Source organism: Polypterus senegalus, chromosome 8 (genome assembly GCF_016835505.1).
Source record: "Polypterus senegalus isolate Bchr_013 chromosome 8, ASM1683550v1, whole genome shotgun sequence".
In the NCBI taxonomy this organism is placed as follows: domain Eukaryota; kingdom Metazoa; phylum Chordata; class Cladistia; order Polypteriformes; family Polypteridae; genus Polypterus; species Polypterus senegalus.
In genome coordinates, this window is record NC_053161.1 from 164518601 (window position 1) to 164531647 (window position 13047).

At 40.7% G+C, this 13047-nt stretch overlaps 2 protein-coding genes across 2 annotated transcripts in view; one reads left to right on the plus strand and one right to left on the minus strand.

Moving 5' to 3' along the window:
• Window positions 1-7617, minus strand: part of LOC120533372 (zinc finger protein 260-like) — a 71355-nt gene extending 63738 nt beyond the window's left edge. The window contains exons 1-2 of the mRNA XM_039760224.1: window positions 7448-7617; window positions 2164-2537 (exon numbers count right to left, since the gene is read on the minus strand). Coding sequence (XP_039616158.1) covers window positions 2164-2500 — 337 coding nt within the window. The 5' untranslated portion in view covers window positions 2501-2537; window positions 7448-7617. The remainder of the gene's footprint in view (window positions 1-2163; window positions 2538-7447) is intronic.
• Window positions 7618-7660: 43 nt separating this feature from the next.
• Window positions 7661-13047, plus strand: part of LOC120534677 (zinc finger protein 708-like) — a 90149-nt gene continuing 84762 nt past the window's right edge. The window contains exon 1 of the mRNA XM_039762268.1: window positions 7661-8181. The gene's annotated coding sequence lies outside the window, so the exon portion shown is untranslated. The remainder of the gene's footprint in view (window positions 8182-13047) is intronic.

Genomic DNA, 13047 nt, shown 5'->3' on the forward strand with positions numbered 1-13047 from the left:
CGCACATTAGAGGCGGTTGAAGTGTCTGCTCACTCACAATATAAAGCGCTTTGAGTAGCGAGTAAAGCATTACATAAATGTAAAGATTATTGAATGCGGGTATTTTTCAAAAGTCAGCCCACAAACATCTCAGCCATACTGAATTTCACGTGAGAAGCTGGCACCTTGAACCAATCTGTAAGAAACTGAATTCCTTCTAACAACATTGGCATGCACTACTAAACTGGGAGGGTCATTGGTTTTGTTGGGGTGGAGAATGACAGTTTATGAGGTACGTTTATATTTGATCTGACAAGCCTGTGTGGCGGGGATTGATCTCTCCACTTCTTAGCGCTGCCACCAGCTCACTCTTTCAAATTTGCTTGACTCTGTCTTTGTCCATCTTCTCTTCTGATCCTCCATAATAAAAACTTACGCTCCTGCGTGAGAATGTTCTGCATTGGGGTGTGAATGTAAAAAGAGCAGGTGTACTCGACTACATGTGCCACTAGAGGGTTGAGGTGGCCTTGACACAAGAACTGAGACCTTTACAAAATGGCAGGGCTCAAAGGTCACCTCTTAAAATTGCATTCCCAGAATGCACAGGACCACCACACTTGAACACAACAGCACTTGTAAATGATGCATTAGAGAATAAGGTCAAACAAAACTGAGCAAACTAACCAAAAAAAGACCCCAGCATCAACATCACACAAACTGATGAACTCAGTTTACGAGGTGCGACACAAAAATAACTGGAATGGGCTTGGGGCTACCTGGAAAAACATCTGGAGGTCAGCTGGACGTGAATTATATACCCTCCTACATGCCCTCTCAAACCGCCGACCGGCTAGGTATATCATATGAATAGCCCAGACAGTATTTGCACAACAATCGCTACACGAGTTGCCGCTATAATGTTGGGTGAAAAAAAACAAAAAAAATATCGAACAGTGAATCAACATCAAATTTCTCACGAAATTGAACAAAACAGCCACAGAAACTTATGAAATGATAAAACAGTGTACAGTGATAACAGTTTGATTCACACACAATTTTTGAGTGGCACAAGCGTTTCAAGGAATGACAAGAAAATGTGGAAGACGTTCAACGGCCAGTTCGCCCGCGCTCGTCTCGGATGGATGAAAACATCAAAACGGTGAATCAGATTATTTGAAATGATCGTCGCCTAGGTGTTCGAGCTATCTTAGAGTTGGCTGGTATTGATAGGGAAGCAGTGAGACGCATTTTGCACCAAGATCTTCACATGACAAAAGTTCTTATAGAAAGTGATGATGTTTAGAATGCTGTGATTCATCAATAAATATTTATTTTTACCAATCCGGCTATTTTTGTGTCTCGCCTCGTATTTTACGTAATGCTCTTCATGATGTGCAGGCTCACACACTTACACACATTTATATACTGCCGTACAAAGCATTACCTGTTCTTTCTAAAACCAGAAAACAGTCAGGCAGTCATTTTCCTACCCGCTATATCCTAACATAGGGTCACGGGGGTCTGCTGGAGCCAATCCAAGCCAACACAGGGCGCAAGATAAGGGACAAATCCCGGGCAGGGTGCCAGTCCACTGCAGGGCACACACACACGTACACAAGGGACAATTTAGGGCCGCCAATGCACCTAACCTGCATGTCTTTAGACTGTGGGAGGAAACACCGGAAAACATTTACATACAAATGCACAAACATTCAAAAAAACTCTTTAACTCTAGGGTTAATTAAACATGGACTTAAACAAAATTAAACTCAATGGTTACCAAAAGCAGATCATGGTAATGTCCCTTATACTGATAATAGAGATATGGACAGATTTGCAGTGGAGCAGAAGAAAATGAAAACTCCAGTTGACAGCTTTAATAGGGAAAGTAAAATTAAAATCCTGGATATTCGTTAATGTCATAAAACGCTTACTGGATGGTCTAAAATGCAGCAGTAGGAACCATGTTCACATCATGAGCTCTTATACTGCCGCAAAATAGTTCACATTACCCTTGCCAAGTCGGTAATTTACCAAAAAGAAACAAAACACATCTTCCCGCTTTTCACCACTAAATATAAACCTCACAATATTTTCAGGTCTCAAGTTAAAAAGTACAAGACTGCCTCTCCATGCTCATAAAACCTACCATAACACTTAAAAGTATTTTTATTTTACACTTACTTTTTCCAGACCAAGTTGATGATGATGACTGACTGTCCAGAGTTCTAAAAGATAAAATGTCCTCAATCATCTTTGAGTCGGACTGTAACGATTCAGACTTCACCTTGAGGTCATTGCGCTTCATAATTTTCCATTTTTGTTCCTCGTTATTGACAGACGTCCCCTCAGCCTCATCTTTAATGTTCACAGTTACCTGTTCATAATCCTCATCCTTAATGCACAGACTCTCCTGTTTGGGGTGGACAGCCTCCCATTCACAGTCCTCTCCCTTAATACTCACTGTCATTATCTCCATAGTATTTACATCGTTTTCACACGTTTCTTCTTTGACATCCATCTTGATGTTATAGTTAATGGCAGCTGCTTCTTTCTTGCTGTTGAAAGAACAATTCAATTCCATCAATATGCTTTAAATACATTGTAGTTTCTTTATTAGTAGCTTTCAGCTAAGGTGTAGGTCAAGACAGACAGTTTAGAGAAGTCATGTTATAGCAGATTGAAAGCAACTCATCACTCTTCATATCACATTATCAAGTGCAAAACAAATTTAGTGGAGTGAAGGTCTGACACTCTTGAAGAGGACCACCTCACACAGCTGTGGCCCACTGGAATGCACTACTAGGTTTACAGATAAAGTGTTTAAAGGTTAATGCGCTAAACTTTTTTAGGGACTTTCAAAACTCGACTTGATGATTTTTTTTAGAAGAAATAACTGGAAGGGACTGGCAAGCTTTGTTGGGCTGAATGGCCTGTTCTCATCCAGATTGTTCTAATGTTCTAAATGGCAGGCCACTGGATTTCCTTGTGTATTAGTTTAACTTCTAGATGTCGTAATTCAATTTCTTTGAGAACTTAGTGGAAACAAAGTAGCAGTGTGGGATACATGAAAGCAAATGTACAGTGCGGCAGTTAAGCAGACTTTATCACAGATGGCATCATTGACCAGAGGAGTCATCACAAGGCACTTTTCAGAGTGAAAAATTACAATGCAAGGTGTAACAGAATTGACCAGCACAATAAAATCAAAGCAGCAACGGCAAATAAATCCAAAAAAAGTCAAACATGAAGAGTTGGAATTCTGCCTCACAGATTTAAGCAGCAAGCAACCAAATTAGCATAAAAAATAAACAATTAGAAGACATTTCTGATCATTGAAGAGTTTGTACCCATTAAAGCCAGTACATTAGTCACAGGGCTTCTTCCATGCTACATGGAGGTTTGCGGTCACTGTGCTGTGTTTCTGTAATGGTGCTCAAGACGATTAGATATGAGTAATGAGATACGCACTTTAGTGAACCGATACCAGACCGCACTTTAGTGAAGTGTTTGTCACAAATATTTGGGGGGGTTGTTGGGAGTCCTGCCTCACTGAAGAGCCCAGCTACAGCTTTATGATAGAGAAATGACTTCTTACTACTACTAGAACTACTAATAATAATAAATTACTGTGTGTTTCTGAACATGTCCTCCACAAATAGAATATAATCAAAGTATTAGGAGCCAGCAGAAAGCTTACAAATGAAACTGCCTTAAAAAAAAGGGTACTTGTGTACTAAACGGACGGCATGACAAAGGAAAACAGAAGTGTTTTGACAAATTCATAACATATTTATTGGGATAAAAAAATATATAGAAATTTACAGAAATTGGAATATTATAGAAATACATACTGTGACAGGGGCTTGGCGTCCTTACCCAGCTGGGACGCCCTTGCACACTATATTCAGGGGGAGCAACCTTGGACATTGCAATACCTCCCCCTGAACGCTAGTTGGCCACCTCCCTGGGGTGGAACAGTGCCTCGGGTTCCCACAGGGCATCCTGGGAATTGGAGTTGGGTGCAGCCCTGTTGGGTTCCGCAGGTGCCGCCAGGGGGTGCTGTATTTGGGACTCCTGGGCCCGTGTGGGCAACCAATTTGTCACACCCGGAAGTGCAGCCGGAAATCACGGATCAAGCACCTGGAGCACTTCCGGGTGAACTATAAAGGGAGCCAGCGACCACCACTCAGTGGCCAGAGTTGGGTGGAAGGAGGACGAAGCTTGGTGAGGAGTGGTGGAGAAGGAAGGCAAGATTTGTGTTGTTGTGTGCTTGGGACTGTGTTGTGTCTGTGAGTACGGGGAAGGCGTAGCCCACAGACAAAGAAAATAAAAAGTGTTCCCATGTTCCCATTCCTATTCATTCTAGTGTTGGTTCACCCGTTTAGTATACAAGTACCAAAAAAAGAAAGAAAAATGCCTAATGATGGAGGACAGCAGCTAAACAGTCTGAGAATGAAACATTTGCAGATTTTCCTGTAACATCACTAAAACAAAATTTCAGCTCCATTTTCAACAACTCAAACTAAAGTTTCATGCTTACTGATTTAATCATGTGATAGTTTGTCTCTCTCTCACACACACACACAGAGAAAACCTTCATTAACTGAAGACTTAAAAGAATTATGAAGACCTCTTCAATACTGGCAGTTAGGAGGGGGATGATAAAACCAGCTGACCAGCTATACAATATGATATGACCTGTGGCATGAACAAAAAAAAAAAATTCACTATGTTAAAAATGAGTGGGAAACACCTTTAATTAAAAAAAAAATACTCACAAAAAATGAAAGAAAAATATGAATGCAGAGAGAAATGGGAAATGCTTCTAAGTGAAATTGCCGCCTCCTCCTAAACCTCAAAAAAACTGTCTGATCAAACGATAACACTTCCATATAAGACTATCCAGTACATATATTTTTTTAAAAGATTGGAAGGGCTAATAAAGCCTAGGGATATTTTCATTAAGTTTCATTTGTGATATTCGTGGGAAACAGTGCCATTGCAATACTGACAGTTGTTAACATCAACACTACTAACGTATAAATGGAACTTTCCACAAGAAAGGAAAAGCAGGCGATATTGGCTACGCCTTCGGTTCTGTAGTGGCCGCTATAAAGTGACGCTTTTCTATTCTGCACCCCTTGTTTCATTTGCTTATACAGTGGAACCTCGGTTTGCGAGCATAATTCGTTCCGGAAACGTGCTCGCAATCCAAAGCACTCGTATATCAAAGCGAATTTCCCCATAAGAAATAATGGAAACTCAGATGATTCGTTCCACAACCCAAAACTATTCATATAAAAATGATTAATACAAAATATAAAGTAAAAATACATAAAACAAATTAACCTACGCTTTACCTTTAAAAAGAATCATGGCTGGTGTGAGTGTGTTTCTAAACTCATGTGGGATTCCACCCAACGGGACGACACGCGGAAGAGCGTCCCAAAGCAATTGCAGTCTCCCAGCGCTGTAGCAGTTCGCCGTATAAGCACATTTAAAAAGATCACAGACATGCTATAAGCGCCTGCCGTCAATAAGGGCTATACAAGAAACATTATAAACATCCTGCTGCAATAAATAACAGCGCTGTTGCTGTTTCAAGCTGAAGGCGGCTGGTGTTGTTAAAGTAATGAGACTCGCCGAGTTTTGGGGCGCAAGATGGGGAATCGCATTTCACAGCGCGCACACACAGTCACAATGCTGTAGTAAACAGTATACGCTCGTACAGATGATGACTATATGAGTGAGGCAAACAGACTCAGACGGAGAATAGGAGACAATTGCCCTCAAGAGAAGAGAGAGAGAGAGAGAGACTGCACTGTGAGCGAGAGCGAGATAAGGAGAAAAAGACGCGCTTTGCGAGCAAGAGAGATAAGGAGAGAGAGAGAGAGAGAGAAGAACCATCAGCTCAGTTGTGATCACGACACTCAGCAGACAAAGTGTATCCATACTGCTCGTATTGCAAGACATCCCTCGTTTATCAAGTCAAAATTTATTAATAAATTTTGCTCGTCTTGCAAAACACTCGTAAACCAAGTTACTCGTAAACCGAGGTTCCACTGTATTTTAATACTAGCTGCAAGCACCCCGTGACTTCGCCCACATAGTAATGAAGCAGGACAAACTTTAAAAATCAATAGACGTTGGCACTGTATCTGATCGTGTTCAGCTCTGACAGGAGAGCATTCCCCGGGTGGGGTGAAAAGAACATGGCCTTGATATCTCTGGCAACCAGCAGCTACCCTCTAAACCACATGGAGCTCTGATCTCACTCTCTCTCAAGCACGTCAAACTTTACTTCTTAACAATTTTAGATGATAATGTCTGTTGAACAAACGGGTATCGCTAGCTAAGCGGAGACGAGGTGCACTCCAACACGTGGCGAGACGCAGATTAACTGGAACAGAGGCAGGCGAGTGAATGAGGAAGGCCCCGCCCCCACGCTCTCGGCCTACAGCCACTCTGTTGGATTTGCATCAGTGCAGGATTTACGTATAAGCTACACAAGCTATAGTTTGGGGCCCCCAAAACAAATTGTACGAGTGAGCAATTATCATACATACTTATAAAGGGCCCCATGTCTCAAATAGCTTAGGGCCTTATCAAGTCTAAATCCGGCACTGATTTGCAGAAATACGTGGGTACCGCAAACGAACTATGGTACTTAGCGCAATGAGAGAAGTCGCAAAATCAACCGGAAAGTTCAAGGAAATTATTGAAAACAACCAGATCCAAATCCGTTAAGTAATGCTCTCGTGAAAAGCGGACATACAGACATAACGCGGTTGGACCACGAAATTTTAAAACCGTATCTTAGCGAGCACCTATGGGCCAAGGGTAACATCCATTCCAAATTTCAAGTCCTCGTGGTTCAGGAGATGTCGTGATGAGTGAGTCAGTGGAATTTGGCGCTATATATATATATATATATATATATATATATATATATATATATATATATATATATATATATATAAATAAAAGAGAGAGAGAGAGAGATTTAAATGTTTTGTATTACAGGGCATGCAGGTGAAGAAACTCTGCACATGCTGTGTAGTACAGATAAAAAAAAAAATAACATTAAATAAAATGTATAAATTCTATGATGGCTACTATGAGGGCATGCAGTTGATTACAGTGAATGAAATACACTCACAGGAGAGTGGGACAAATGATTATGTGCCCTCTATCGCACATCTAACAACAATAAATTAATCAGAACAAAGAGGATGCCTGAGACAGCGGTTACAGAAGGATTTACGGTGTGTTTGTGCGGTCTGAAGTACAAACGGAACTCGACGACATGAACTGACGTGAATGAGCCGCAGGCGGAGGAAAATGAATGGCGAGTACCGCAGGACACGGGAACATTCACTTGAGCAAAGTCCTCAGCATTCTGCGTGCTTGGGATAACACTAACTAATGCGCCAAAAAATACACCTCCTCAAAGTGTCGGACTCACCTTGTGCCTCTGGGTTATGCGATACTTTTTACAGGCGGCTCACTACAGAGCAAAAGTCTGTCGCCGCGTTCAGTCTCCTGTTTTACGGCGCACAAACAAGGCACGCGACGCGCGTGCAGGATTTGGTTTCTGGCGCATTTGATTACGTCACAAGCACGTCTTCTCACTGTACCGTGTTCGCTCAGTGCATTGGATACTCTATGTGAGGTGACTGTTAAATTAATTCGCACACTCGTTTAAGGGTTTATCTGTCTGTTCTATTTGGCGCTAGTTTTAGATCTTATACATTTAAAATGTGACGAAACCAGAGCTTGTGATCGCAAGCGTTATGAAAAGATGCTCTAAAATCCGAGTGGAATAAAGAAAGGAAATCTTCCAGTTTCAAGGGCGTATTTTATACAGGAACCTGGATCGTTAAATTATCGGCAAAGAGAGATCTTTCTGTTTTAAAGAAAATTAAGTGTTCTCACGGAGTAAACGTTTATAGCATTTAAGCTACTTTACAATTATTGTATTTGTAATTATTCATTTTGAGTTTTAAAGGAGAACGTGAAGAAAAGGCTCGCACTTCGTTCTTATAAAGCATAGGGGGCGAATGCGCGTGCACGTAAATGACTGGCAACACGACGTGCGCGTCATTAAAAGCGACAAATACCGAAGACGGCACATGCCTAAATAGTAAACTGTATAGGCGTCGAGTGAGCCAACTTCATCAAATTACCCGGAGGGAGAAGGTAAGTAATCCGAGTTCAGATTCGGGAGTTTTTGGACGCTGGGATCTTCATTTACTTCTATCAGTATTTCGCGATTTGAATCACAAGGAAGAATAGTCTTGAAGCTCGTTGTGTCGTGCATGTGCTCCTCAATTACCCTTCACGATGTTGATCCCTGCTTTTATTCAAAGCGCCCAGTCACACCGCCGCAGATATCAATTCTTTCAATGCCGGATATTCCTTAAATCAGGGTCCTCTTGTGATCGTCGAATGCTTTGATTTCATCCAGAAAGAACGCCTGGGTTTATTTTGTTTTATTATTGAGTAGAACAGACCGGGTACAGTAACACAGTTGAGTCAAATGCAGCTACTGTATTAAACCGATGTTCAATAAAATGAAAAGAAAACCGCTCATCAGTAACGTAATTTAATTTTTTCCAGTTTAAGGTTTACTCTTCATGATCCCATTGAATTAATAGTGGTGTATCTGGCTTCTTCCAATTATGCGAGATTAATATCATAATAGTTTTTATTAAATTATATACAGTATTTCAACTTTTTATATAAAATTCTGTGCACATTCCAACTATACATCGCATTAAAAATTTTATACAAAATATTAAAGAAAAAGCACGAGCATAAAAACTATAACTCTAATACCTCTTATATTAGGATTAAATTAAATAAAAAGTGATAGATTTACTTAAGTGTAACTTTTGGTGCCATCACAAAGTTGTTAGTGTAATTCTTTAATAATTCAGTGCATACAAGCTACCCATCCATCCATTATCCAACCTGCTATATCCTAACTACAGGGTCACGGGGGTCTGCTGGAGCCAATCTCAGCCAACACAGGGTGCAAGGCAGGAAACAAAACCTGAGTAGGGCGCCAGCCCAAAGCCGGGCACACACACGCACCAAGCCAGATTATGGTAATTTTATTGGATGCCTCGTCTTTTATAAAACCATCTACTATTATAGTTAATTGTATTCTGTTCATCTGGGCTAAAAGAGGCCTCTTCAACGTGTAATGAAATGTAGAAACTTTGAGAAGGGTCTCCCTACTCTTACTTTTCTTCAAGGCTGACAAATGCACACTAAAAAAAATGTGTTCAGTAGATTTTGAAAACCCTTCACAAAATACACAAGCATTGTTTACATCTAACAACTCGCACACAAAAAGAATTTTAGCAGTGTTTTAAACAGAAATGATCTAATTTTGTCTTATAAAAAATGGATAAGAATTGAGTCCAGATTGAGTGAGGATGTTTCCTTTAGTTGAGTTGACCACTGAAATATCGCTCGAGGAGCAGTTTTATGAATTAAGAAGTACCTTATAAAATGATTACACTTCTTGTCTATTGTATTAACTAATTTTATGGTGGTAAACTATCTAATGAAAACTAAAAAAAAAAAAAAGTGTCCAGTTGTGTGATTGCCTTTAAACAGAGACCAAAAAAAAAAATCTTGGATAGAGACATTCAAGTTTATATTCTCTTACTGAAGAGATACTTACAACATTTGAATGAAAGTCAGAGTAGGCAATCATATGATGGCTCTTCTCAATTAACATGTGAACCAAGTAAATACTGTTATTGTGTCCTTTACCAAAGCATAATAATCTTGTGCAATAGGTCATGTATGTATTGTCTCAGAAAAAAAAAAACTGTGCAGAGAATAATTATGAAATAAAAGCCAACTTATCAAAACTTGTTTATGAAGGCCAGAGAATATTATTAATAGTGCAGAAACTTTAACCTGTCATCTTCGCTCAAATTAAAAACCAGTGTGCAATCACATTCACAGAAAGTTTAAGAAACCTTTTGATTTGGCCAGTTATAATAATTTGGTTGAATGTGGAGAGCACTAGGACATTGTCTTCCATCTGATTTTCTGTTTTAAGCACATCCATTTTGAACTTTTGAGGCTTGTTTCATTCCATCTGAACTGGTGTGGTGCTGAGGTGTCACCCATATCATGGCTGCACCCGGGTCCTAATATGGGATCCTGAGTTGGTTTGTCATGTGGTGGGTACGGCAATGCGCTGTATCAGCACATGCTCCTAACATCCTCCTCTCTATGTAAAATCAAAAAGAATCTTGCCTGTACCCTGCATATCCTTCGTACCTCAACAAATTCTCCCCTACCGCTGTTATTAATAATATCAAACATTGCTGCCCAAGTGTGACTTGTCAACCGACAATTAGAAGAAAAACAAAAGTGGTAAAAGTGTCATGCTTCAATGACTCGCATTGTTTCACTACATATAATGAAGAAGATAATAGAAACATCTGGAGAACAGTTGGCAGTGCCAGGTGAGAGATTGCACATGCAACAAAACAAAGGTGAAGCCCTGCAGACTCCAGAAATCTGTGTGGACTGCCGGTGTGGACAGTTTAATAATCGGCCCATCATATTGCTCATCATTTACATACATAACATGTGACATATGTAAATCTAACTGTCATTTTTTTGAACTGTTTATATAGAATGACACTAATGTGTTATTGTATGTGGCAAGAGAAGGGTTGGGAGCATTAATACAGTGCATTGCTGCACCCACCACATGCCGAACCACCCGGATTGGGACCCGAGTGCAGCTATGAAACGGGTGACCCCTCAGCACCACACTGGAACAGTGAAAGGTTTTTATAGTGGCTGGAGTGCCAGTCCTGCCATCATCATCCCAAGTTTTTCCAAGCTGATTTAAAAGTTGTTTTGCTTTTTTTTTTTGATTATACTGAAGTAATTTTATTGCAAAACAGCAGCATAAGTTAAAGATCTGTTTTTTGTTTTTATTTATTCATTTATTTATTTATTTATTTGCTAGGGGGCTTTGCTCGCCAAACCCACACCCCCGGCCTGCTCTGCCTCTTCATGACTCTGCCGCTCACGTATGTGGATTTCACTTTCACCAAACAACAAATCTTTTAATTCTCGCAGATACACCTCTTCATTGGGAAGAAACAATACTTTTCCCTGATGGCAACACGAATTAGACAACCTACAAGTCCATCCATCCATTTTCTAACCCGCAGAATCCGAATACAGGGTCACGGGGGTCTGCTGGAGCCAAACCCAGCCAACACAGGGCACAAGGCAGGAACCAATCCAGGGCAGGGTGCCAACCCACCACAGGACACACACAAACACACCCACACACCAAGCACACACTATAGGGCCAATTTAGAATCGCCAATCCACCTAACCTGCATGTCTTTGGATTGTGGGAGGAAACCGGAGCGCCCGGAGGAAACCCACGCAGACACGGGGAGAACCCGGGAAGCGAACCGACCTACAAGTCTCCAAACAATATCTACATACTTCTGACAGATCATCTATGTCCATATATTTGATCTCTTTTTGCTGTTCTGTTGTTTCACCAAGTAATAATTTCCGTTTGTCTTTGCCATCATTTATTTAAGACTTTTGAATTTTCCTACTTCCATTATCTCTAACCTGCTCTGCATGTGTATTGCACCAACATTTCTGAATTCTTTAAGATGTTCTACTTTGTCATCTACTCTTTATCTTTTATTTTCTGCCCCGAGTGTGGTTAAATCTCTAGGCACAAAGTCTCGTCACGCGGGACATGAAAGTATCTCTCTGAAAAAGTCACGTCTTGTCCCACGATTTTTTATTATAATAGAGAGATTAATTTATTTATTTATCTATTTTACAAATTAAAAGCACATGCTAACATTTTAGGAGAGATAAATGCAAAAAATATAAACTTTATGACCGTATTTATTTATTTATGTATGTATTTGTTTATTTTTAACATTCACTCAAGCTTTTAGGCTATCTATGTTTTTTTGAGTTAGGACAGTATGGATGCATTAACTGAATTCAGATGCCACTTGACATAATCTTAGGGCTAAAAAAATACATTTGCGTGTTGCCATTTCAATGAATGTAGTGGAAATAGTTGAAAATCGAACAAAAATATTGTGTCATTTTTATCATCTTGCATATATACTCAGCAAAAAAAGAAACATCCCTATTTCAGGACTGTGTATTTCAACAATAATGTTTTAAAAATCCAAATAACTTTACAGATCTTCATTGTAAAGGGTTTAAACAATGTTTTCCATGCATGTTCAATTAACCATAATCAATTAATTAACATGCACCTGTGGAATGGTCGTTAAGACCTTAACAGCTTACAGAAAGTAGGCATTTAAGGTCATAGTTCTAAAAACGCAGGACACTAAAGAGACTTGTCTACCGACTGTGAAAGATGCTCAGGGTCCCTGCTCATCTGCGTGAACGTGCATTAGGCATGCTGCAGGGAGGCATGAGGACTGCTGATGTGGTTAGGGCAATAAATTGGCATGTCCGCACTGTGAGACGCCTAAGACAGCGCTACAGGGAGACAGGAAGGACAGCTGATCATCCTCGCAGTGGAAGACCACGTGTAACAACACCTGCACAGGATCGGTACATCCGAATATCACACCTGCATGACAGGTACAGGATGGCCACAACAACTGCCCGAGTCACACCAGGAACACACAATCCCTCCGTCAGTGCTCAGACTGTCCGCAATAGGCTGAGAGAGGCTGGACTGAGGGCTTGTAGGCCTGTTGTAAGGCAGGTCCTTACCAGACATCACCAGCAACAACGCCGCCTATGGGCACAAACCCACCTTCGCTGGACCAGACAGGAGTGGCAAAAAGTGCTCTTCACTGATGAGTCACGGTTTTGTCTCACCAGGGGTGATGGACGGATTCGTTTTTATCGTCGAAGGAATTGAGCACGTCTGGGACCTGTTGGATCGCAGGGTGAGGGCTAGGGCCATTCCCCAGAAATGTCCAGGAACTTGCAGGTGCCTTGGTGGAAGAGTGGGGTAACATCTCACAGCAAGAACTGACAAATCTGGTCCAG